The sequence below is a fragment of the Tiliqua scincoides genome, chromosome 5 (genome assembly GCF_035046505.1).
Source record: "Tiliqua scincoides isolate rTilSci1 chromosome 5, rTilSci1.hap2, whole genome shotgun sequence".
Lineage (NCBI taxonomy): Eukaryota > Metazoa > Chordata > Lepidosauria > Squamata > Scincidae > Tiliqua > Tiliqua scincoides.
This window is the reverse complement of record NC_089825.1, coordinates 131,455,236-131,481,471: the sequence shown is the minus strand read 5'-3', so window position 1 is coordinate 131,481,471 and position 26,236 is coordinate 131,455,236. Positions and strand designations below refer to the sequence as shown.

At 46.7% G+C, this 26,236-nt stretch overlaps 1 protein-coding gene across 1 annotated transcript; it reads right to left on the bottom strand.

Annotated features, from left to right (window-relative positions):
- Positions 1 to 14,648: 14,648 nt before the first annotated feature.
- LOC136653552 (vomeronasal type-2 receptor 26-like) lies at positions 14,649 to 25,991 on the bottom strand. The gene is made up of 5 exons (XM_066630444.1): positions 25,885 to 25,991; positions 21,139 to 21,430; positions 17,407 to 17,634; positions 16,180 to 16,306; positions 14,649 to 15,550 (listed from the first exon to the last, which is right to left on the bottom strand). The coding sequence occupies exons 1-5, from the start codon at positions 25,989 to 25,991 to the stop codon at positions 14,649 to 14,651; spliced, it is 1,656 nt and encodes a 551-aa protein (XP_066486541.1).
- Positions 25,992 to 26,236: the final 245 nt, after the last annotated feature.

The window sequence follows — 26,236 nt, the reverse complement described above, 5'->3', positions numbered from 1 at the left end:
ATTGAAGCTGTCCTCGATGTGGAAACCAAGCGAGGCATTTGTCAAGATTTTGGGATTACCGTTGATTTCCTGAACAGCAAATGCCAAGGCCAGAACATGCTGGTAGAACTTTGTCACAACCCTGTGAAGAGAAATAGGGAGCTATGGCCATTATTTTTAAAATGTGCTGGGTCACTCCGGTTTGAATCATGCAAGCTTATTTTGAATTGGTGCCATGGAAAAATAATGTCTGTTCACCATTTTTTAACTGAAAAAAAGAAGAATCAGAATATCTCAGGAGCTGCAGTGGCTTATGCGGTGGTAAGGGGAAGCATTTCGCCTTACCTCTGGCTGAGCCACTTTGGTGCGCTATCTCACGCTGGATACAGCGTAAGCCTCCTGGCTTGCCTGTTCCAGCACAAGATAGGAATGCACTGTCCATTTCCTGCTTTACGAGTTCTTAGGTTTCAAAACCTACTTGACAGAGAAAGGGAGAACTAAAAATAACTCCTTACAACGGAAGATCAAAGAACACATCCCGGGATGGGTTGTCTTCAAAGGAAAATTCATAAGTCATATACATATAGTGAGAAGCAATGGCACCAATGAAGAGGTCACCTGGTTGATACCATTCGTGGTGCACAGGAAGAAGATCGTTCACAGGGCATTGGATACAATTTACTTGGTAGTCCTTCAGAGGTAGCAGAAAGAGCAACAGCTTCAGCCTCGCCAACATGACGCAAAGCTCTCAGAAATAGATTCTTCTCTGTAGATTCGTGACTGGCATCCGCCTGATTTATCAACAAACTAGATGGCATTCAATTGTGCCAGTTTACTTTCTAAAGAGAACCACCATCTCGACTTTAGCACCAACAATATTCTAGAAATGTGTCTTGAATGGCAAGCAAGGTACACTGATTTGAAGAAATACACAAGAAAAGGGGGACTTTCAGAGTTGGATAAGTCTCGCCTGCATCTAGCCCCTCAGTCAAGCTCCAAATGATATAAAGAGGGTTTATAAGCACTTAAGACTTGCTTATGGTGCAGTTTTCTTGTATGTTCTGTTAAGTTTCTGAACCTCGGTACAGAATGTCAATAACACTCATTGAGATAATTATAGGGGGAGATATAGTTTTGTCTCTGAGCGACAGCTTTGGTGGAAACATGTTTCTTTCCGCTCACCCGATCATTGATTAAATGACATGTAAGGGCAGATTCAGGGTGAGCAAATCAAAACAAGCGACCTAAGTCCCAGGGTGAAGTTCGACAGAATGATGACATTTTTATATTACGACTGGAAATGACACCCTATGGGATGACCTTGTGAGTTAGCCCAGTGGCTCCCAAACTTTTTCCCATCCTGACCCACCTTGTCCTCTGAAGTAGGTTGCAACCCCATGCTGAATGCTCTGCCAGAAGGCCTTTGGGTCTACCCAGAGGCCACTTCTAGGTCATGCCAGGACTGTGACCCACTCCATTGTCCTCCACATGCTGCAGAATGCCTCAGAGAAGTGATTAGAAGCTACATCTTATTTGCAGAATTGATTTCTTGTTTATTTCTGGGTTGCTTCTGCAACTTCCAGTCGCTTCAACTGGAGCACTCCAGCTTTGAAAGACACTAACACTTTTGTTTTTTTTTTTTCCTTGACACAGCATGGACCCAATAATCTTTTAGTATGATTCAGCTCTAATCAACATGTATCAGAGTTAATACTAGAACCAGGGGCGGGAACTGGAGTCAGGTGACTCGATTCCGAGTCGTGAAAGGTCAGTGTTTTTTGCTGACTCGTTGAGACTCGAGTCATACACGTGGAAGACTCAGCAAAACACTCAAGTTAGGGGCCCCGACTCGTGAGTCACCATCTGCTTGAGTGACTACAGACGAAATCTGAGACAGGGAGGTGCCTCCCCTGGTCCCCCGGAGTATCCATTGGGTGGAGGCTGTCTCTGGGAGAGGGAGGGGGAACAGGAGAAGCCATCTTTCTCCATAGGGACAAGTGGAGTTTCAAGCAGAAGGAGTGGCTGGGGTGGGTCAAGCAAACCCTCTGACACCTCTGGTCCACAGTACAGGTCAGGTGTGTCCCTGAGTGGTGCAACACATGCTGGCCAGGCAGCTTAGACAAAGCAGGCTGCACAGCCGAGGTGTGTCATTCCTCACTGCCTGGGTGCTGCTTGCTTGACATGCAGAGGGTTAATCTCCCATGTCCAGGATGTTAGGCTGCTGTTATTACAGGAAGCCTGGATGGATAGTGGGCACTTTGCCCACTCCCAGAACACCCCTTTTTTCTTCTGGAAACATGCCTGAAAGTAACTGTCAGCCACTTTGTGTCTGAGCAGCATGTTCCCTCTCCAGCCTCCTTTGATTCAGCCTGCCTGTATTGCTGGGTCCAATGAGGTTGCAGGCCTCACCTCCCCTGGCTTACCTGTGGGCTTCCCCCACCTCATCCATCCTGTCCCCTCTTGCCTTGCAAAGCTGGGATGTGTCCTCCCTCCCTGTAGCTCTACGCATGCCCGTGATGTGAAGGGTTTTGGAACTACTTGAGACTTGAGTCTTTTTGAGTCGCAAAAACACTCCGGGCAGCTCAGAAAGTGCCCTCATTAGGACTCATTTTCGAGTCAAGGCGTGGAGGGTGGAGACTCGCAACTCGACTCAAGTCAAACTATGCCTGACTTTCCTATCCCGGACTATACATCTTTTTCAGTTGTTTCAGAGTCATCAAGTCGGCTGCTGGTTTTTGGTTGGTTACTGATTTGTTCGGTCACCTGTACTGTTATATAAATAATTTAAATAAAGGATAAATAATAAATAAAATAATATAAATAAATAATAAATATAAATTTATAAATAAATTTATAAATATATATAAATAATATAAATAAATTATATAAATAATATAAATAAAGCAGCTGACACGGGCAACATCAAGGGGATGTATGATGGTATCAAGCAGGCCCTAGGTCCAACACAGAAGAAAATTGCCCCTCTGAAGTCTGCCACAGGCGAGGTCATCCAGGATCGGGCGCAGCAGATGGAACGCTGGGTGCAGCACTACTCTGAGCTATATTCCAGAGAAAATGTAGTCACTGAAGAAGCACTGAACAACATTGAGTGCCTGCCTGTGCTGGAGGAACTTGACAGTGAACCAACCCTAGAAGAACTTCACGTGGCCCTGGACTCCCTTGCCTTTGGCAAGGCACCTGGAAAAGACAGCATCCCTGCTGAAGTCCTAAAATGCTGCAAGGAGATCATCGTCACTGAGCTGCATGAAATCCTCTGTCTCTGCTGGAGAGAAGGTGGAGTACCTCAAGACATGAGGGATGCAAACATCATCACGCTGTACAAGAACAAAGGTGACAGGGGTGACTGCAACAACTACCGCGGCATCTCTCTCCTTAGCGTTGTAGGAAAGTTGTTTGCCCGAGTTGTACTAAAGAGGCTCCAGGTACTTGCAGAGAGCGTCTATCCAGAATCGCAGTGTGGATTCCGAGCCAACAGGTCCACCACTGATATGGTATTCTCCCTTAGACAACTGCAGGAGAAATGCAGGGAACAACGACAGCCACTCTTTATAGCCTTCATAGATCTCACAAAGGCTTTCGACCTGGTCAGCAGGGATGGCCTCTTCAAGATTCTCCCCAAGATTGGATGTCCACCCAGGCTCCTCAGCATCATCAGATCCTTCCACAAGGACATGAAGGGCACTGTTGTCTTTGATGGCTCCACATCAGACCCCTTTGACATCCGAAGCAGCGTGAAGCAGGGCTGTGTTCTTGCACCAACCTTGTTTGGGATCTTCTTCGCTGTCCTGCTGAAGCAGGCCTTTGGAACTACAACAGAAGGCATCTATCTCCGGACCAGATCAGATGGAAAGCTCTTCAACCTCTCCAGACTGAGAGCAAAGTCCAAAGTCCAGCTGAAATGTCTGCGTGACTTCCTCTTTGCCGACGATGCAGCTATCACTACCCACTCTGCCAAAGATCTCCAGCAGCTCATGGATCGTTTTAGCAAGGCCTGCCAAGATTTTGGACTGACAATCAGCCTGAAGAAAACACAGGTCATGGTTCAGGATGTGGACTCACCTCCCTGCATTACAATCTCTGCGCATGAACTGGAGGTTGTCCATGACTTTGTGTACCTTGGCTCAACGATCTCCGACACTCTTTCTCTCGATACCAAGCTAAACAAACGCATCGGTAAAGCAGCTACCACGTTTTCCAGACTCACAAAGAGAGTCTGGTCCAGCAAGAAGCTGACGGAACATACCAAGATCCAGGTCTACAGAGCTTGCGTCCTGAGTACACTTCTGTACTGCAGCGAGTCATGGACTCTTCACTCACAACAGAAGAGGAAACTGAATGCTTTCCACATGCGCTGCCTCCGACGTATTCTCGGCATCACCTGGCAGGACAAAGTTCCAAACAACACAGTCCTGGAACGTGCTGGAATCCCTAGCTTGTATGCACTACTGAAACAGAAACGCCTGCGTTGGCTCGGTCATGTCGTGAGAATGGATGATGGCCGGATCCCAAAGGATCTCCTCTATGGAGAACTCAACATGGCCTTTCCCAGTTTGAAGAGACACTTGGCCAACAGTCTGAGGCTAAGAGGCAAAGAAGGAAGGCCCATAGCCAGGGAGACAGGCCAGGGACAGACTGCACTTGCTCCCAGTGTGGAAGGGATTGTCACTCCCGAATCGGCCTTTTCAGCCACACTAGACGCTGTTCCAGAACCACCTTTCAGAGTGCGATACCATAGTCTTTCGAGACTGAAGGTTGCCAACTACTATAAATAAAGGAATAAATTAATAAATAAAGTTCATGGAAGTTAACAATTGGTTGAAAGTTAAATAAGAGTTTGTGTGTGTACATTTTGAGTGTTGTTGGCCACTGGCTTAGATAAATTTAAAAGTGAATTCTAAACATGGACTACACTGCAGATCTAACAGTGGTTTTTAAATCATGTTGGCTACATTGAACTTCCAAATGCAGGGGCAGTATGTCACTGGATACTCGCAGGGGAGCATCTATTGGGAGGGCGCTCACTTTTATCCTCTGATTCTGGGGAAATGTTCACAGTGTTTGATTTTATGATCATTATTATTATTTGTTTCATGTCATGATTGTTACAGAAAACGGTTTTGTCATAGTCAAGGGTCTGTGTCAAGGATTTACGGGCCCTGGGTGTCAAATGACCTAGCTACACCTCTGCTCTCTTGGCAGACACACAGCAACAAGGACATGTTTATAGATACGTGTCACACTTTATACATTCCAAGAAAATTAATAAAAATGTTGTCAGGCATGAAATTTGATTTATAAGAACTTACAGACTTGCTTATCAGTTATTTTTTTTTGGCAAACCTTTGAGAAGTTTCTGGAGTTCAGCAAGGAAAATAAATGACAGTGACTCAGATAAATGCTGGGAAGAGTTACTTAGCTGGTTCTCTGTAGAGGGTAACCTTTGAAGTCACAATGTAGATTTCAAGGGGAGCAGAATGTGGCTGCTTGGATGCTCATGGGATGGAAGACAGCCGAACAGCAAATTTCTACTAGCCACGTTAGGCATTTATTCCCAAGCCAAAGTTCCACCCAGGCATGTTCTAAAACTATGTTACCTTAAGGATGGTCTTTGCCAGCACAATTCTACATGGGCTTTGCAGTTAATGTTAGAAACCTTGTTCTCTGGGTTTCCTTTGACACAAATCTGCAGGGAAGGAACAACGGACGGAGTGGCTTCTGTGTGGCATGAACCTTCGGAATGCTGTCCCCAGTTTCCCAGATCCCCACTTCTGCTTCTTTTAAATATGTGACTGAAATAGAATTTTTTGGTCAAGACCTTTAGGTACTGTAAGCCTTTTAGCTGTAATTCTCTCTAGTTGAGGATGTCTTTCTCTGTGTTTGAATGTTGTTAGGTACCTTGACAAGATTTTCATCTTGAAAATCAGCATATAAGGCTTAAGAACATAAGACGGCCCAGGTTCAATTTACTCCAGTTTGCTGCATCTTACAGTGGCCCACCAGGGAGCACGCAAGACCACAAGATACTTGCCTCTTGCTACCTCTCGCCTGCATCAAGCATTCTCTTTACCCTCATACACAAAACTTAAGGACTTGAAGACAGGGATAAGCAGGGAGGTGGCCATGTTTGTGGTTGACACCGAAGACCAGAAGGGATTGTGAAGTGCTCCAGATGGATCTGTCCAAATTTATTATAAACTAGACTTAAACTAATACTAATAATTATAGATTCCCCAGTTTTTTCTCCTTATGAGCTGGTCCTTGTTGTTCAGTTCAGGTCTCAGCAAAATAATGTAGCATTTGCAGACCCTCCTCTAGATTTCTGTGGAATGGATCCGATTATGGATTCACTGATTGGGTATTATGGAGATTTGGACCTGACCAATGTGAGAACAATGTAATTAGCTGGGTAATTAGCCTGTGGAACTCCTTGCCACAGGATGTGGTGATGGCATCTGGCCGAGATTCCTTTTAAAAGGGATTGGACACATTTCTGGAGGAAACGTCCATCACAGGTTACAAGCCATTATACGTATATGTGCAACATCCTGGTTTTAGAAGTAGGCTGCCTCAGAAGGCCAGATACAAGGAAGTGAAGGTGTAGCAACAGCTTTGGGAGCAGCAGGGCTCAGAAGCCCAGCTGCTGGATCTAGAGCAGGCTCAAAAGCAAATGAGGGGGGTTGAAAGTGGGAACTGGAGCAGCAAGGAATCAGAACAATGAATGGGACAAGGATTCAAATGTAGATGCAAGGAGGAAGCCAGAAGCAGGAGCATTTGCCATAATAATTGCTCATAATTGCTCATAATCATAATAATAGGAGCAATAATAGCATTTGCCATAACAGAATTTCCCACCTGCTTCTGCCCCATCTACCTTCCTCATCTCCTCCATTTCTGTCAATTTACAGTTCATGTCTACTCAGAAGTCCCATTAATGTTAATAGGGCTTACTCCCAGGAAAGTGTGGATAAGATTGGGCTGTCTGTTCTCTGCCTTGGAGGCCACCCATCCCTCTGTCAACAATGTCTACATGTTGCCCAGATGGCTTCTCATTCCATCTGCCCCCCCAATGGTCATCTCCCTCCCTTTAAGAGATGCCCCAAGGTTCTTCACAGGCATCAATGTTGCTTCAGTGTCGGGTCCAATGCCTGTCTACTAAGGTCCCATTATAGTCAATGGAGCTTACTCCCTGACAGGTGTGGACAGGACTGCAGCCACGGAGCCCCACATTCTATGCCTGCCTACTCAGAAGTCAGTATAGCCACTGGGGCTTACTCCCAGGCAAGTGTGGCTAGGACTGCAGCCCCAGAGCCCCATCCTATGCAGGTTTACTCAGAAAAGTCCCATTAGAGTCATTGGAGCTCACTCCCAGGCAAGCGTGGACAGGACCGCAGCCTCAGCTCCTCCAGGGGGACACTCTCACACTCTCTCTCTGCCCCCATCTCCCTGCCTGCTCCAACCTCCCCGCTGCCCTCTCAGGGGGCTCCTCGTGCACTGCCCCATCCTCGAGCGTGCTCCGCTCCTCTCCTCGCCCCCATCGCACACACGCTCCTCCCGCCTTCCTTCCCCTTCGCTGCTCTCCTCAGCCCCCGACAGACACAGTTGACCCCTCAGGCACTGACACGCTCACTGTTCCTGAGCTCGTGCTTGACGGTGAGCAGCGACGGCTCTCCCCCTGCGGAGCAGCCCGCAACTCCCTCCATCTCCTCAGTGCGCCTCTCAATGAGTGGAGGGAGGCGAGGAGCGGAGCGCAGGCCAAGCCAGGTGAGCTCACGAGCTCTGCGAGGCGCGCTACATGTTCTGGCGTGAGGGTCCAGGCGGTGCCTCCTCACGGGTGGCGTGGCCCACCATCCTCCTCTCGCCCCCCCTCCCAGCAAGGGCAGGAGGGCAGCAGCGCTAGTCTCCAGGAGCCCCTAGTCTATCGACTCTATAGACTAGACTCTAGTCTAGTCACTAGAGTCTAGTGACTCAACATGAGGCAAAATGAGTTGATTGCGAAGCCCTTAGTCTAGTGACTAGACTAAGGGCTCCGCGATGGACTCATTTTGCCTCGGGATCGACCGGTAGATCGCGAGCGACGTTTTGAGCACCACTGCTCTAGGCTAACCACAATACATTCCTAGATATGACCGTTTCTCTATAACATCCTGTTATTTACAGCACTGGGCTTGGACACATCAGCATAATTCCAAGGCTAGCAGAGTGTGCTCAGCACAATGTAGGCATGCCTGCTGTTGTTGCCAAATATGCCAAAGCATTTCAAAGCCCAGCGCCTCTGCTCTAATTACTACATGCAGGCCTCTTTTGTCTTGCATGCTCCCTGAGGCATCTGGTGGGCCATTGTGAGGTAGAGGAAGCTGGATTAGATGGGCCACTGGCCTGATCCAGCAGGGCTCTTCTTATCGTCTTATGTTCTAATGTCTTACCACTGGCCAGCCTCATTGAGTCACTTAAATAATGTCTTCAAAGGGACATTTTAAAAAGTTTTAAAGTTGAAACAAGTTTAAAAAGTGAAAAAGCTTCCATTACACTTTCACGGCAAGCTGGAAGTCTGCAGGTCAGTCTACAGTGCTTGTGGAAGCCATTTCCGGATCATGCCAATCCCCCCACCCGACCGTGGCTGAATAGTGAGAACCCTGGGGGAAGGCTGGCCTTATGCCCACAGTGGCTGCTGCGAAAGGACAGCTTGGCACTCCTTCCCCCTTTGGGGAAATCAGGTGTCTCAGCGATCGCTGGAAACAAGGAGGGCCTGAAGGCTAGCATGAAGCAAACCGGTGAGCCGGCCAGCAGGACAAGGACATCCAGGCTCCAGGGGAAGCCACAGCTCCATCCCACCCGCCTGCAAGCACCATTTCCCTCCCTGCTCTGGCTTGCCTCCAGCTCACTCTCCTCACACAGTGGGTGCTTTAAAGACCCATCCAAAGCAGTGCTGCTGTGAGGTAACTGCCTGAGACCGCATTGGCATCTTGGCTTTGGCTTCCTCTGTGTAGTGGCAGCAGCAGTGACAAGCCCCACATTGGAGGAAAGGCATGAAATGAACTAAGGGCTCAATCCTCCCCCCGTTGATGCAGTAACACTACCAGACCAAAGGCTATATCCCACAAGCTGGAGCGGTCCTGGAGGTCAGGCAGGCAGGTGAAGTGACAGAAGTCTTGTGGAGCAGGAAGGGGCTTGTTGAGAGGGAATCTGATGCTCTCCTAGTGATAGGAGAGCCTTAGATTCCTTGGTGAAAGGCACTGATCCTGCCTGGAACTACTGAGAAGATGAATTCACAGGTAAGTGCAGATCTTCCCATTCTCCAGTAGTTCCAAGCAGGAACAGCGTGATGCATCTGGGACATACCAAAGCCATACCTTCAAGGATGGGGTTACGCTGAGGCACTCTGAATGATCAAAGGCGGCATCTCTCACAGTGAATGTGTCTACCTTGAAGGGTCGAATGAAGGTGAGAGGGACCTCCAGGAAACTGCCCTGCACGCTGCCTCCAATGAGGGAAAGGCCTTGAAGGCCACTGATGTGGCCACACCTCAGAGAGATGCCCTATGATGCCCTTTGGAGGGGGCACCCCCTGGGCCCTCTACACTGCCCCAATTGCCTCCCTGATCCACCTTGAGATCGTGGAGTTAGATACCTTAAGACTCTACTTGCGGGCTTTATAGGAGACAAACCTAGCCTCTGATTGGCTAAAGGGGGCTGTCCTTAACACCCTGCGCACATCTAGGGTGTGCCACTGCCTTGCTCTCTAGAGCGTCTGGGATTTGAACTATGGAAGAATGACCTCCTCTGGCCGCTGCAATATGGAGTTGGTCTTAGGAAGAAAGGAAGGGTCTGACGTGATGATATTGCCACTGACTGCTTCCTAGAGGCCCATTTCAGTTCGTTTGGATGTGGGGCAGGCAGGAGGGCCCAACATGAAGTCACTCCACTCGCCCCACTGACTTACAGCCCACTGAGATCCCAGTTCCTGCAGTGAATACTCTGCTCACCATGCCGGCACACCCCCCCCCCATGTGTGGGGCTCAATGTGACATCGCTGGACACATTGGCTTAAGCCTGGCCCTTCCCGGGTAGCAGAACTAGGGGAGGACTAAGAGCTTGATCAATACTACTTGTCAGAGCAAGTAATAATGAGCTGGTTGGTTTGATACTTTAGTACAGTGTTTCTCAAACTGTGGGTCGGGATCCACTGGGTGGGTTGCGAACCAATTTCAGGTGGGTCCCCATTCATTTCAATATTTTATTTTTAATATATTAGACTTGATGCTACCATGATACGTGACTGCATTTGGAGGAATGTTACAGATCTGTACTTTGAATAGGCTACTCAGCATATGCTTTTAAAATGATTGCCAGTGGGTCTTACTCCTGGGCATGTGTTGGTAGGATTGTAGTCTAGAAATGTTAAAAATTTTCCTGCTTGATGATGTCACATCCAGTCATGACATCACTTCCGGTGGGTTCTGATAGATTCTCCTTCTAAAAAGTGGGTCCCAGTGCTAAAAGTGTGAGAGCCATTGCTTTAGTACACGGGTGCCCAAACCCTGGCCCTGGGGCCACTTGCGGGCCTCGAGGCCTCTCAATGCGGCCCTCAGGGAGTCCCCAGTCTCCAATGAGCCCCTGGCCCTCCAGAGAGCCCGCACTGGCCCGATGCATCTGCTCTCAGCATGAGGGCGACTGTTTGACCTCTCGCAAGAGCTGTGGGATGAGGGCTCCCTCCACTGCTTGCTGTTTCACATCTGTGATGCAGTAGTGGCAGCAAAGGAAAGGCCAGTCTTGCTTTGTGCAAGGCCTTTTACAGGACTTGAGCTATTTCAAGAACTTCAATCATTCATATAAGTGCATCTTTAATATAGTCTGTGAGGCCTCCCTGTGGGGGGAGAGGAGAGGAGGGCCTGCCCGGCCTTTCCGAGGGGGACCCCATTGTGGAGGCCTCAGACTAGTTCCCCAGAAGAAAGGGGGCTTGTGTCACCCGGTTCCCCCTCTTTGGGTTGCCAGCATTTGCCAGTCAGGAGCAGGGGCTGCTAGCAGCAGATCCTCCTGCCTGCTCTCCTAACTCCCAACTGCCTTGTCAGCCCTGGCCTCCAGTTTTATGTAGGGCAGACCCCTCCCCTTTTGGCCCCTCCCCTCACAGGGAGGGTACAAAAAGGGCCTGTCTCCGGGCCTGCGCTTCCCTGGGCTTACCACAACTCCTTCCCTCCCACCTGGAACGGCCTCTGCTCTGGTCTCTGCCTTTGGGGGGTGGGCTGGCCCTGCCCACCTGGGTCCTGTAGCTCTGCAGACAATGCCGGGATGTCCAGCTGAGGGCTCCTGATGTCACAGCCAGGTGTCCTGCCTGGCAAGGCAGGCCCCGCTGGTTGGGCGAGGGAGTGCTCCCCTTCCCCCCAGGTGGGGGAGGGGCAGTTGTCCAGCAGCCGAAGGGCCTGTCTCCCCCTCCCTCCTCCAAGGCTGGGGTGAAGCAGGGGGTTCGGCATGCAGTGTTCCTCTGCTGTGCCTTGCCACCCACAGGAATGCCCAGGCAGTGTATGGGGAGGTGGCCCCCTGCTCCACCGGCTTCCTCCCTGATCCTCTGACCCAGAAGTCCTCTCCCTGGGTAAGATGGGGACCTGTGGGAGGAGGGGAACCCCGACATAGTCATTTATGTAAACTTATGTAAATTTATTCAAATTTTAAATGCAAATTAATTATTTTTCCCCAGCCCCCGACACAGTATCAGAGAGATGATGTGGCCCTCCTGCCAAAAACTTTGAACACCCCTGCTTTAGTAGATGCACTGCCATATACTATGCACAAAAATGGTCTTGCTGTGCCTTATACAGTGGTTGCCATCATCCTCCTTTCACCTGACAGTGGCATAGCTAATGAATGTGTAGCCCAGTGCAGAGCTCAAAATGTTGCCCCACAAGTGATGTCACAACCGGAAGTGATATCACACCCAGGCTTTTTAAAATATGCAAACTGTGGGGGACACCTACCTCCTCCCCCAGCAGCTCACCACTCACTTGATCTGCCATCTCTCCCCAGCCAGTGGCACAGCTAAGGCATCAATCTGTTTTCCAATGATATATAACCTTTCCAATGATTACCTTTCCAATGATATCTAACATGATGGTATTCTTCTTCTTATCAAGTTGGTTGGTTGGCAACCTTCAGTCTTGAAAGATTATGGTATAAGCACACAGCACCTGGTATTCCCAGGTGGTCTCCCATCCAAGTAATAACCAGGCCTGACCCATCTTAGCTTCCGAGATCAGACAAGATCGGACATGTGCAGATTAACAGTTGCTGTTACTGTTACTTACCAAGATTTTCACAATTTTGGCCACTAGTGTCAAGCTCAGCTTGTTGCCCCCTAAAACTTGTTGTCCGATGGGCTTGTTACCCCCTGCACCCCCTTAGCTATGCCACTGCCTGACACTCTTTTCTGCTGTCTTCTTTTGCCCACTGAGCTTGCGACCTTCACCACTTATTTCATGCCTTCCATGGAGTTCCTGATCAACTGCCATGTGTTTATGGTCCATCATTTTAAAAGCAAAGGACTTTTGTGATGCTTGCATGTGTGGTTTTAATAGTAAGTATCTATCTATCTATCTATCTATCTATCTATCTATCTATCTATCTATCTATCTATCTATCTATCTATCTATCTATCTAGATGGAGCCTAAGAACATAAGAACATAAGAACAGCCCCACTAGATCAGGCCATAGGCCCATCTAGTCCAGCTTCCTGTATCTCACAGCGGCCCACCAAATGCCCCAGAGAGCACACCAGATAACAAGAGACCTCATCCTGGTGCCCTCCCTTACATCTGGCATTCTGACATAACCCATTTCTAAAATCAGGAGGTTGCGCATACACATCATGGCTTGTACCCCGTAATGGATTTTTCCTCCAGAAACTTGTCCAATCCCCTTTTAAAGGCGTCCAGGCTAGACGCCGTCACCACATCCTGTGGCAGGGAGTTCCACAGACCCACCACACGCTGAGTAAAGAAATATTTTCATTTGTCTGTTCTAACTCTCCCAACACTCAATTTTAGCGGATGTCCCCTGGTTCTTGTGTTATGTGAGAGTGTAAAGAGCATCTCCCTATCCACTCTGTCCATCCCCTGCATAATTTTGTATGTCTCAATCATGTCCCCCCTCAGGCGTCTCTTTTCTAGGCTGAAGAGACCCAAATGCCGTAGCCTTTCCTCATAAGGAAGGTGCCCCAGCCCCGTAATCATCTTAGTCACTCTCTTTTGCACCTTTTCCATTTCCACTATGTCTTTTCTTTTTTTTTGAGATGCGGCAACCAGAACTGGACAGAGTACTCCAGGTGTGGCCTTACCATCGATTTGTACAACGGCATTATAATATTAGCCGTTTTGTTCTCAATACCTTTTCTAATGATCCCAAGCATAGAATTGGCCTTCTATGGGTCGCACATTGGGTCGACACTTTCATCGACCTGTCGACCACCACCCCAAGATCTCTCTCCTGATCTGTCACAGACAGCTCAGAACCCATCAGCCTATATCTAAAGTTTTGATTTGATTTCTAAACCCTGTTTTTCTGCAGATATTACGTCCGTGAATCTGGCTCAATGCAGGCCCCCTGGAGCCGTGTTGAGCCACACTGGGCTGTACCTGAACCCTCTGAAGGAGAACAGAGCAGCTCCGTAGCTCTGGTCCACTTCAAAGGCTACATAGTAGTTCTACATGTATATAAACTCAAACAGAGGCCATAATAGAAATGCAAGATAATAAAACAAAACAAAAAACAAAAACAAAAAAACCTCAAAGAGCAGAACATAAATACACTAATTAATAATTAGTAATAATTAATAATTAGTCTTCATCACAGCAGCCATTGCAACTCACAACACAAGACTTGATCAAGGCATCATAAGATTGGAATCACATTAAAATGAACATAGTTGATTTGGCAGATGCTTTTTTTGACATCTGTTAGCCACAAATCATTAATCCAACTGATTGACCTTGCCCACAATATCTGCAGAAGACATTTTAAAGACATTTAAACACAAATTATTCCATTTCTTCTGAGCCCCAAGAACAGAAATGGGCAAAGCACAGAATGTGGGCAAATCTCTCAATAAACCTGCCTCTGCAGTACCAGTAATATAATTCCCCTCCTGTTCCATCCTGATTGCTGACCTGGATTCCTGCTTACCCCATTGGATCAGACCACCACCTGACACTCTGTTGACCATTGTACCAGGAGCTTGGCAGCAGTTTGGAAAAGCAACATTTGTTTTAAATTCCCTGTTCCTTGCTATTCCTTTTTCCTTGTGAATCATGTGTCATTGCGTGAAAGCCATAATTGTGACATGGAAGCTCTACATGGCGGGAACGACATATATAAATATATCAAACGAGCAGTTCTGCTTTTGATGAGGAAAAATGGAAGCACTCTGGGTTGGAAGAACATCTGGTTTGAATTGTGTGGTCTAATCTGTTGCCAGTGGGTTGACGTGCTTAAGGAACAAATTTATAGTCTGGAAGTACTCGTAGACCCAACAGTATGTCTGGATATCCAGGTAAATTTGGTGCCTAGGACTATTTTGTCACTAGACTGGATTGGTGAGCAAATTGTGACCCTATCTAGAAAAGGTGCATCTGGCTTCAGTAACATAGCAACACCACCATTTCCTATATTTTTCTAATCATGAGCTGCTCCTTATTGTTCAGTTCGGGCTTCAGCACAATAATGTAACACTTGGGGAAAAAGATACAACCCAATACGCCAGCACTGGAGGCTAAGATGGAGAAGATCTCCACAGCCACCATGTATTTCCCCTTGGTGCTCAGGTAGGTGGGGACAAAAGTCAACCAAACACTGCAAAAGACCAGCATGCTGAAGGTGATGAACTTGGCTTCGTTAAAGGAATCTGGCAACTTCCTGGCCAGGAAAGCCACTGTGAAGCAGATAATGGAGAGGAGTCCCAGGTAGCCCAAGACAAAATAAAACATTGTTATAGACCCTTCATTACATTCTGCTGTGATCTCGGTAATCACTGACTGCATGTCTAAATCTGGGAATGGGGGAGAGGTTGCCAGCCACACCCCACAAATGCCTGCTTGGATCAGGGAGCAGGAAAGGACAATGGAGTTGGCCATTCTCTTCCCCACCCACTTCCTCATGCTGGACCCTGGTTTGGTGGCCACAAAGGCTACAACCACAGTGATGGTTTTGGCCAACACACAAGAAACGGCCACTGAGAAGATGATGCCAAAAGCAGATTGTCGGAGGAAGCAGGTCACCTTGCAAGGTTGTCCAAGAAAGAGTAAAGAGCAGAGGAAACAGAGTAGGAGTGAGAGGAGGAGAATGTAGGTGATGTCTCGGTTGTTGGCTTTGACGATGGGGGTGTCTTTCTGCTTCATAAAAGTTCCAAGTAACACAGTTGTAACCAGGGAAAACAACAGAGCAAGAGAGGCTAAACTCATCCCTAAAGGTTCTTCAGGTGATAGAAAGCTGATCACTTTGGGGATGCATCCATCTCTGTCCTTGTTCGGATATTGATCTTCTGGGCATCTGAAACAGTCCGACGTGTCTGGAAAACAAGAAGTGTGGTCATCACAGAGTTCATTCATATGCAAATTGGAATCAATTCTCACAACCTCATTTGGACTGGAAGTCACTCCTCTTAGTGATCCTTCCTTTGCTAGTTCTGCATTTCAAGCTGGCTTTATATGAAGATGCATTTTCACATTTCTTATTATGCTGATACTTTTACAGCCCTATCCTCACTTTCACCAGCCTGTATACAGGGAAGGCTGCCTGGGACAAGTAAGTAGTTCAACTCCTCCACCCCGCATGTTCCCACATGGGCCTCCTCAGATTTACTTCCGCTCTTTTGCTGGTGTGGATCTACTGTGCTGCAGGGGATGTGCCAGGCCTGGGACAGGGTTTCTGGAACAGGTGGTCAGCACTGCTGTTGAGATCTGCCCCGTCCCATTGCTGCTCCATCCATGACCTGGCCCAATCCCCCCCCCCCGACTAAACACTTCTGCCAACAGACCACAGTCAATGGCCAGTCTGCCAGACATAATCCTGCTGCCAAGAAACCACAGTCAATGGCCAGTCTCCAGAGGGCCACGGTCAGCATGTGGCCATCTAACTTTGCCCCAGTGGCAGCTTGCAGAGCAGTGAAGCAGCTGCCACACCATGTATGGAACCCACCTTTTTGTACTGAAATTTTCCCATCAGGACATGGATCACAATCAAAGCAGCAAAATTTCTCCCCTTCTTTCTTCTTCTTGTGGTACCCAGGGTCACAGGAGTTAGTACATGCCGAAAGGGGCAGCACCTTTCCATTAAAACAAAAATGAAGGTATTTAGCATAAGAAGGAATTACTGAAGAGCTCTATGGTCAGGACTGTCCTTTGGCTACAATTGAGAAGGGAGATGAAACGACCCCCTCCAGGTCTCCCCCAAATGTTCCTAAATTTTGTTCCTTTGTGGCTGACACAAAAGAGCCACTGAAGAATCAAAACAGCAGAAGGAAATTGAATTTTCCCCACAGTTTCAGGGCAGCAGGGGAAGACTTCCCACTCACCTTCCCTACTCTCTCATCCTGCTCCCCTTCACAGAGAAACTGGCATAAAAACAGGGTCCATCATTGCAGCCCACAAAATGGACTGGGGCTGAGCTTTCACTTCAGCCGTAGGAAAAACGGATTAAGGCTGCAATCCTAACCACACTTTCCTGAGAGTAAGCCCCATTGAACAAAATAGGACTTACTTCTGAGTAGACCTGGTTAGGACTGTGCCCCCTCAAAAAACTATTCCCCAACCTACGTGAGAAGAATTGGCCTGGAAGAATATGTGACACACTGCATACAAAAACCTCTGCAGTAATTTCCTGAGAACTGCAGGGGTTTGTCCTGCAGTGTGTTTCATGGCTCAGGAGAGACTGGGGACTGGAGAAAAGGCATTGACTACTCAGCTGAGGACAATGGTTGGTCTGCAGCCTAAGACAATAAATGCAAAATGTATAAAGTTCTGCTTAATGGGGGAGTCGATCTTCCTATTTTATTAAACTAGAACTTGGGTGATCCAATGTACTTGACTAGCAGTGAACTCAGGATATAGAAAAAGAAATTTGTTCACACCACAGTGAATTAATGTATAGAATTCATTGCCAGGAGAAGTGGTGATGGCCACTAGCTTAAATGCCTCCTTACTAGCCATTATAGCAAGAGGGAATCTCCAAATTTGGGGACAGTATACATCTGAATACCAGTCACTAGAAAACAATTGCAAGTGTGGACAATCATAGGATTTCTGGAGATAACTTGTTGACTGCTATGGGAACAAGGATGATGGATATCTGATTTTTTATATGATTTGGAGCATATCACATGTCCAGGTGAGGGAGTGGCCACCCAGTAGGTCTTTGAAAGCACACCTGGTTGAAACGTCTGTGCCAAATGATTAGATCCTCGTTGATGATCAATTCTTCTCCTTCAAGAGCATCAGGGTCCACTCTCCCGACTTTCACTGTACGGAAGGAATTGTTTGGGAAGACGGCGATATTCATGACATCAAATCCGGCAACCATCTCCATGTCTTCATTAAAGGAGACGGTTTCTCCTGCTGAGTTGTTAAAGGAAATACTGTGAAGAAATGAGTGGAGCTATTAGAGAAGAAGAAAAGGGGGAAAAATAAGAACTCTCTGTGCTCTGCTTTTATATATTTCCATCTTACACAGATTTATGTTTATGAGGCTCCAACTTGATGAGAAAATATGAACCCTCCTCCACCTCTTTGTCAATGAATAAAGTGTGTCTATTTTTAAACTATTTATTCATGGAACATAATGCTCCACGTGTTTTCAGGTTGTACAAATGTGTCCATGCAAACCAACTAATACTGTTGTGGGCACATTACCTGCCACGGTTGGAGATCTTGGAGGTCACGTCTTTTACCCCATATCCTTGCTCTGTGTGTGAATCTAGATGAGTATAATGCATGTGAAGCATGTGCCACTGCGTAAACTGCATTATAGATCCCATAGCTGTGGCCAGTCATGCGCATTTCAAAGACAGCCCCAGGAAGGCTCTCCGGATTCTCCTCCATAGTACATATTCCATCAACGTTTGTGGATGCACTGAGATCTGGAAATGAGCAGTTAAAGGCTTGCTCCCAGAAGTCTTTGAAGAAGCCATTTCCTTGGGTTCCAGAAAGCCTTATATTCCGAAGATAGGACTGGAACCCTGCCAGCTCACTGGAATGAAGTGCAAAGGACAAGGTGCCTTCAAATATTTCAAAATTCCAACCCCTTATAAGTGTGCCTACCGCAAAATCAATCTGGGCTGTTGTAATCCACACTTTCCCAACAGACAGGTTTTCTTTATAGTCAGGATCTGCTAGAAACATTAAAGTAATCAGCAACTGAAGAACTTCTGTTTCACCATAGATAATAAATGTTTTTGTTTTCTGATCCATGAGAGGTTGATCAATAATTTCAGTCAAGCTCTTAAGGTCATCCAAGGAAGGTATGTGGGCTTGATCTGGGACTCTTTGTGAGAAGGCCGAACAGATTTGGTTCTGGGAAAATAATTGTTCAATGGCTTGCAAGAAATGGTCTCCACTGTCATCATCCACAACAAACAGCCCAACCCATGTCCAATTAAAATGCTGTAGTAATCGGATGAGCCCTTTATACTGGCGATCTTCACTTGGGACCATGCGGTAAAAGGAAGGGGACTGGGTCGCCCCCCTCTCTTCCGGGGCAAAGGAGCCATATGTGACCTAAAACATACAGATGTTTTACAGATTTGCTAAGAGGAGTGTTTGTGGGCACAGGTACCTGAATGTCATTTCATGCTATGAACTTTGACCTACATTGACCTGCTTTGATTAAAGTGGATATTGAACAACAAGAGGTGTTTAGTGCCACCAGAACCACATGTTCTCCTCTCCATATTCATATTCCAGTCAGTTTTGGGTAACCGGCCTCCTTCTTTTACCACCTGGTGTGCCCACAGGCCCGGAGAGCTTTCACACTGGCAAGGTGTAACGCTCTTCCATCAGCCTTGTTAACGGGCAGGTTCAGCGATATCCCCTACTTAGAGAGGAAATGCAAGTGTGGTAGGGATTGTGTTGAGACTTTAATGCATACCTTTTTTTACTGCCCGCTGCCATGCAAGAAATTTCTAGGTCCATTGCTAGCTAGGATGCAGGGCTGGGAGAATTCAACCATGCTTCAGTCTCTCCTTTCCACTCCTGATTCTGAGACTCTGGATAATGTCGCTTCCTTTTTATCTGGGGTAATAGCCAGGCAGAGCCCTGGGACTCTGGGCAGTGACTGATGTTTATGCTTATGTTGTGTTGTCTTTGTATATTCCTGTTCTGTTCTGTTATTTCTCTGTATTTTATGCCAATAAAGGTCTTACTGAACGGAACGGATTAAAGTGAATGGTTTGAAGTTCAACAGGCATGTGGATGTGGGAGAACCTGAAGACATCATATATCTAGACTTTCAGAAGGCGTTTGACATGGTCCCTCACCAAAGGCTACTAAAAAACTCCACAGTCAGGGAATTAGAGGAGAGGTCCTCTCATGGATTGAGAACTGGTTGAAGACCAGGAAACAGAGATTGGGTGTCAATGAGCAATTTTCACAAGGGAGAGAGGTGAAAAGCGGTGTGCCCCAAGGATCTGTCCTGGGACCGGTGCTTTTCAACCTCTTCATCAATGACCTGGAGACAGGGGTGAGCAGTGAGGTGGCAAAATTTGCAGACGACACCAAATTTTTCTGAGTGCTTAAGACCAGAAGTGATTGTGAGGAGCTCCAGAAGGATCTCTCCAGACTGGCAGAATGGGCAGCAAAATGGCAGGTGCGCTTCAATGTAAAGTGTAAAGTAAGTGTAAAGTCATGCACATTGGGGCAAAAAATCAAAACTTCACATATAGACTGATGGGTTCTGAGCTGTCTGTGACAGATCAGGAGAGAGATCTTGGGGTGGTGGTGGACAGGCCGATGAAAGTGGACATTGGGTGGACAGGTCGCCCAATGTGCGGCGGCACTGAATATGGCAATGTTTATGCTTGGGATCGTTAGAAAAGGTATTTAGAACAAAATGGCTAATATTATAATGCTGTTGTACAAAATGATGGTAAGGCCACACCTGGAGTATTGTGTCCAGTTCTGGTTGCCGCATCTCAAAAAAGACATAGTGGAAATGGAAAAGGTGCAAAAGAGAGCGACTAAGATGATTGCTGGGCTGGGGCACCTTCCTTATGAGGAAAGGCTACGGCATTTGGGTCGCTTCAGCCTAGAAAGGAGGCGCCTGAGGGGGAAAATGATTGAGACATACAAAATTATGCAGCAGATGGACAGAGTGGATAGGGAGATGCTCTTTACACTCTCACATAACTCCAGAACCAGGGGACATCCACTAAAATTGAGTGTTGGGAGAGTTAGGTCAGATAAAAGAAAATATTTCTTTACTCAGCGTGTGGTTGGTCTGTGGAACTCCTTGCCACAGGATGTGGTGATGGCATCTGACCTGGATGCATTTAAAAGGGGATTGGACAAGTTTCTGGAGGAAAAATATATTACGGGTTACAAGCCGTGATGTGTATGTGCAACCTCTTGATTTTAGAAATGGGCTATGTCAGATGCAAGGGAGGTCACCAGGATGCAGGTCTCTTGTTACCTGGTGTGCTTGCAGGGGCACTTGGTGGGCCGCTGTAAAATACAGGAAGCTGGACTAGATGGGCCATTGGCCTGATCCAGTGGGGCTGTTCTTATGTTGAAAGTGAAATACTTCTCTGTCTGGGATATGAAGACACAGCTGACCTTTCCCTCCTTATACAGTCCTCATTCATTCCTGAAAGGAGCCCTTATACTGAAAAATCTAAATAATTACAATAATAATTTCAATGGGAATAATTCTTTCTCATTTCAAAGTGATTCCATTAACAGCATATAGACAAAATTTGTGACTTAATAGAATATAATAAATGGCATTTAATAACAACATTATACAGCATCAATAAAATGTCAATAATGAAAAGGTTTCAGCAGTTCTAGCATGCGACTATGAGATTTAACATCTCAGGTTTTGGTTGACCTAGGTTTGATTTGAGCTGTGAGATAAGTGAAAACTCTATCCTCAGTGTAGAATTTGTACCTGTGGAATCTTGTAAAGACTTAAGAGGTCCACCATGTAGAAGGAAACATCAGAGCCAAGCCCCCCAATGACGGCCGCAAGGTTTTTGGGGCTGCCACATCTATAGTTGGAGATGAATCTTTGTGATTTGAAGATCAAGTCCAGTATGGATCGATAAGTCAACTTCATATCATTGAAACTGTCCTCGATGTGGAAACCAAGCGAGGCGTTTGGCAAGATCTTGGGATTACCGTTGATTTCCTGAACAGCAAATGCCAAGGCCAGGACATGCTGGTAGAACTTTGTCACAACCCTGTGAAGAGAAATAGGCAGCTATGGCCATTATTTTTATAAAGTGCTGGGTCACTCTGGTTTGAATCATGCAAGCTTATTTTGAATTGGTGCCATGGAAAAATAATGTCTGTTCACCATTTTTTAACTGAAAAAAAAAAATCAGAATATCTCAGGAGTTGCAGTGGCTTACCCGGTGGTAAAGGGAAGAGTTTCACCTTACCTCTGGCTGAGCCACTTTGGTGCGCTAACTCACGCTGGATACAGCGTAAGCCTCCTGGCTTGCCTGTTCAAGCACAAGATAGGATTGCACTGTCCGTTTCCTGCTTTACAAATTCTTAGGTTTCAAAACTGACTTGACAGAGAAAGGGAGAACTAAATATAACTCCTTACACCGGAAGATCAAAGAACACATCCCGGGATGGGTTTTCTTCAAAGGAAAATTCATAAGTCATAAAAACATAGTGAGAAGCAATGGCACCAATGAAGAGGTCTCCTGGTTGATACCATTCGTGGTGCACAGGAAGAGGATCGTTCACAGGGCATTGGACACAATTTACTTGGTAGTCCTTCAGAGGTAGCAGAAATAGCAACAGCTGCAGCCTCGCCAACATGATGCAAAGCTCTCAGAACTAGATTCTCCTCTGTAGACTCGTGAATGGCATCAGCCTGATTTATCAACAAACTAGATGGCATTCAATTGTGCCAGTTTACTTTCTAAAGAGAAACACCATCTCGACTTTAGCACCAACAATATTCTAGAAATATGTCTTGAATGGCAAGCAAATACACAACGAAAGGGGGACTTTCACAGTCTGATAACAGTTTCGCCTGCATCTAGCCCTCAATCAAGCTCCAAATGAAACAAAGAGGGTTTATAAGCACTTAAGACTTGCTTAAGCTGCACTTTTCTTGTATGTTCTGTTAAGTATCTGAACCTTCGCAAAGAAAGTCAATAACACTCATTGAGATAATTATAGGGGGAGATATAGCTTTGTCTCTGAGCGCCAGCTTTGGTGGAAACATGTTTCTTTCTCCTCACCTGATCATTGATCAAATGACATGTAAGGGCAGATTCAGGGTGAGCAAAACAAAACAGGTGACCTACGTCCCAGGGTGAAGTTCGACAGAATGAAGACATTTTTCAATTCCGACTGGAAATGACGCCCTATGGGATGACTTCGTGAGTTAGCCCAGTGGCTCCCAAACTTTTTCCCATCCTGACCCACCTTGTCCTCTGCAGTGGTTGCAACCCCATGCTGAATGCTCTGCAGGAAGGCCTTTGGGACTACCCAGAGGCCACTTCTAGGTCATGCCGGGACTGTGACCCACTCCATTGTCCTCCACATGCTGCAGAATGCCTCAGAGAAGTGATTAGAAGCTAGATCTTGTTCGCAGAATTGATTTCTGGTTTACTTCTGGGTTGCTTCTGCGACTTCCAGTCACTTCAACTGTATCACTCAAGCATTGAAAGACACTACTCGGTTGCTTCTGCGACTTCCAGTCACTGTAGCACTCCAGCTTTGAAAGACACTACCAAGTTTTTTTGGTTTTCTTGACACAGCATGGACACAATAATCTGTTAGTATGATTCCGCTCTCATAAACATGTACCAGAGTTAATACTAGAACCAGGGGCGGGAACTGGAGTCAGGTGACTCAATTCCGAGTCGTGAAAGGTCAGTGTTTTTTGCTGACTCGTTGAGACTCGAGTCATACACGTGGAAGACTCAGCAAAACACTCAAGTTAGGGGCCCTGACTCGTGAGTCACCATCTTCTTGAGTGACTGCAGACGAAACCTGAGACAGGGAGGTGCCTCCCCTAGTCCCCCGGAGTATCCATTGGGTGGAGGCTGTCTCTGTGTGAGGGAGGGGAACAGGAGAAGCCATTTTTCTCCATAGGGACAAGTGGGGGTTTCAAGCAGAAGGAGGGGCTGGGGTGTGTCAAGCAAACCCTCTGACACCTCTGGTCCACAGTACAGGTCAGGTGTGTCCCTGAGTGGTGCAACACATGCTGGCCAGGCAGCTTAGACGAAGCAGGCTGCACAGCCGAGGTGTGTCATTCCTCACTGCCTGGGTGCTGCTTGCTTGACATGCAGAGGGTTAATCTCCCATGTCCAGGATGTTAGGCTGCTGTTATTACAGGATGCCTGGATGGAGAGTGGGTACTTTGCCTCCCCCCCAGAACACCCCTCATTTTGTCTAGAAACATGCCTGAAAGTAACTGTCAGCCACTTTGTGTCTGAGCAGCATGTTCCCTCTCCAGCCTCCTTTGATTCAGCCTGCCTGTATTGCTGGGTCCAATGAGGTTGCAGGCCTCACCTCCCCTGGATTACCTGTGGGCTTCTCCCTTCTCATCCATCCTGTCCCCTCTCGCCTTGCAAAGCTGTGATGTGTCCTCCCTCCCTGTAGCTCTACGCATGCCCGTGATGTGAAGGGTTTTGGAACTACTAGAGACTTGAGTCTTTTTCAGTCGCAAAAACACTCCGGGCAACTCAGAAAGTGCCCTCATTAGGACTCATTTTCGAGTCAAGGCTTGGAGGGTGGAGACTCGCAACTCGACTTGAGTCAAACTACGCTTGACTTGCCCATCCCGCACTATTCATCTTTTTCAGTGTCATCAAGTTGGCTGCTGGTTTTTTGTTGGTTACTGATTTGTTGGGTGACCTGTACTGTTATATGAATAATATAAATAAAGGAATAAAGGAATTAATAAAGTTAATGGACGTTAATAATCGATTGACAGTTAAGTAAGTGTGTGTATGTATAAATTTTGAGTGTTGTTGGCCACTGGCTTAGATAAATTTAAAAGTGGATTCTAAACATGGACTATACTGTAGATCTAACAGTGGCTTTTAAACCATGATGGCTACATTAAACTTCCAAATGCAGGGGCAGTATGTCACTGAATACTTGCAGGGGAGCATCAATGGGGAGGGCGCTCACTTTTATCCTCTGATTCTGGGGAAATGTTCACTGTGCTTGATTTTATGGTCATTATTATTATTCATTTAATGTCATGATTGTTATGGAAAATGATTTTGTCATAGTCAAGGGTATGTGCCAAGGATTTACGGGCCCTGGGTGTCAAATGACCTCTGCTCTCCTGGCAGACACACAGTAACAAGGATACGTTTAGACCACAGATGCGATACAAGAACATCTGCAAGAGGGATCTGAAGGCCTTAGGAGTGGACCTCAATAGGTGGGAAACCCTGGCCTCTGAGCGGCCCGCTAGGAGGCAGGCTGTGCAGCATGGCGTTTCCCAGTTTGAAGAGACACTTGGCCAACAGACTGAGGCAAAGAGGCAAAGAAGAAAGGCCCATAGCCAGGGAGACAGACCAGGGACAGACTGCACTTGCTCCCAGTGCGGAAGGGATTGTCACTACCGAATCGGCCTTTTCAGGCACACTAGACACAGTGCCAGAACCACCATTCACAGCATGAAACCCAAGTCTTTCGAGACTGAAGGTTGCCAACTAACTAACACACATTATACATTCAAAGAAAATTAATAAAAATGTTGTCAGGCATAAAATTTGATTTATAAGAACTTACAGACTTGCTTATCAGTTATTTTTTTAGGCAAACTTTTGAGACGTTTCTGGAGTTCAGCAAGGAAAATAAATGACAGTGACTCAGATAAATGCTGGGAAGAGTTACTTAGCTGGTGCTCTGTAGAGGGCAACCTTTGAAGACACAATGTAGATTTCAAGTGGAGCAGAATGTGGCTGCTTGGATGCTCATGGGATGGAAGACAGTCAAAAAGCAAATCTCTATTTGCCACATTACGCATTTATTCCCAAGCCAAAGTTCCACCCAGGCATGTTCTAGAACTATGTTACCTTAAGGATGGTCTTTGCCAGCACAATTCTACGTGGGCTTTACAGTTACTGCTAGAAACCCTGTTCTCTGGGTTTCCTTTGACACAAATCTGAAGGGAAGGAACCATGGACGGAGTGGCTTCTGCATGGCATGAACCTTCGGAATGCTGTCCCCAGTTTCCCCAGATCCCCACTTCTGCTTCTTTTAAATATGTGGCTGAAATAGATGTTTTTGGTCAGACTTTTAGGTACTGTAAGCCTTTTAGCTGTAATTCTCTCTAGTTGAGGATGCCTTTCTCTGTGTTTGTAGGTATCTGGACAGCATTTCATCTTGAAAATCAGCATATAGGGCTTAAGAACATAAGAAGGCCCAGGTCCCATTTACTCCAGTTTCCTGTATCTTACAGTGGCCCACCGGGGAGCACACAAGACCACAAGATACTTGCATCTTGCTTCCTCTCACCTGCATCAAGCATTCTCTTTACCCTCACACACAAACCTCAATGACTTGGGATAAGACAGGGATAAGCAGGGAGGAGGCCATGTTTACGGTTTACAATGATGGCCAGAAGGGACTACCGGAAGGGGACTACCAGAAGGCCCACTGGGGAGCACACAAGACCACAAGATACTTGCATCTTGCTACCTCTCACCTGCATCGAGCATTCTCTTTACCCTCACACACAAACCTCAATGACTTGGGATAAGCAGGGATATCCCTGACTTGGGATAAGACAGGGATAAGCAGGGAGGAGGCCATGTTTGCGGTTTACACTGAAGGCCAGAAGGGATTGTGAAGAGCTCTAGAAGGATCTGTCCAAATTTATTATAAACTAGACTTATACTAATGCTAATATTAATAGTTCCTCTAGTTTTTTCTCCTTATGAGCTGGTCCTTGTTATTCAGTTCAGGTCTCAGCAAAATAATGTAGCATTTGGGGAAAAGATATAACCCAATAAGCCAGCACTGGAGGCCAGGATGGAGAAGATATCCACAGCCACCAT

Excerpts from the sequence above, each read along its gene's own strand:
- LOC136653552 (XM_066630444.1), bottom strand. The coding sequence starts at position 25,991 with ATGGCCTCCTCCCTGCTTATCCCTGTCTTATCCCAAGTCAGGGATATC. Across the intron at positions 21,431-25,884 it reads AAAGAGAATGCTCGATGCAG|GGTTGTGACAAAGTTCTACC; the intron begins GTGAGAGGTAGC and ends TTCTCTTCACAG. Across the intron at positions 15,551-16,179 it reads GAAAATTTCAGTACAAAAAG|ACACGTCGGACTGTTTCAGA; the intron begins GTGGGTTCCATA and ends CTTGTTTTCCAG.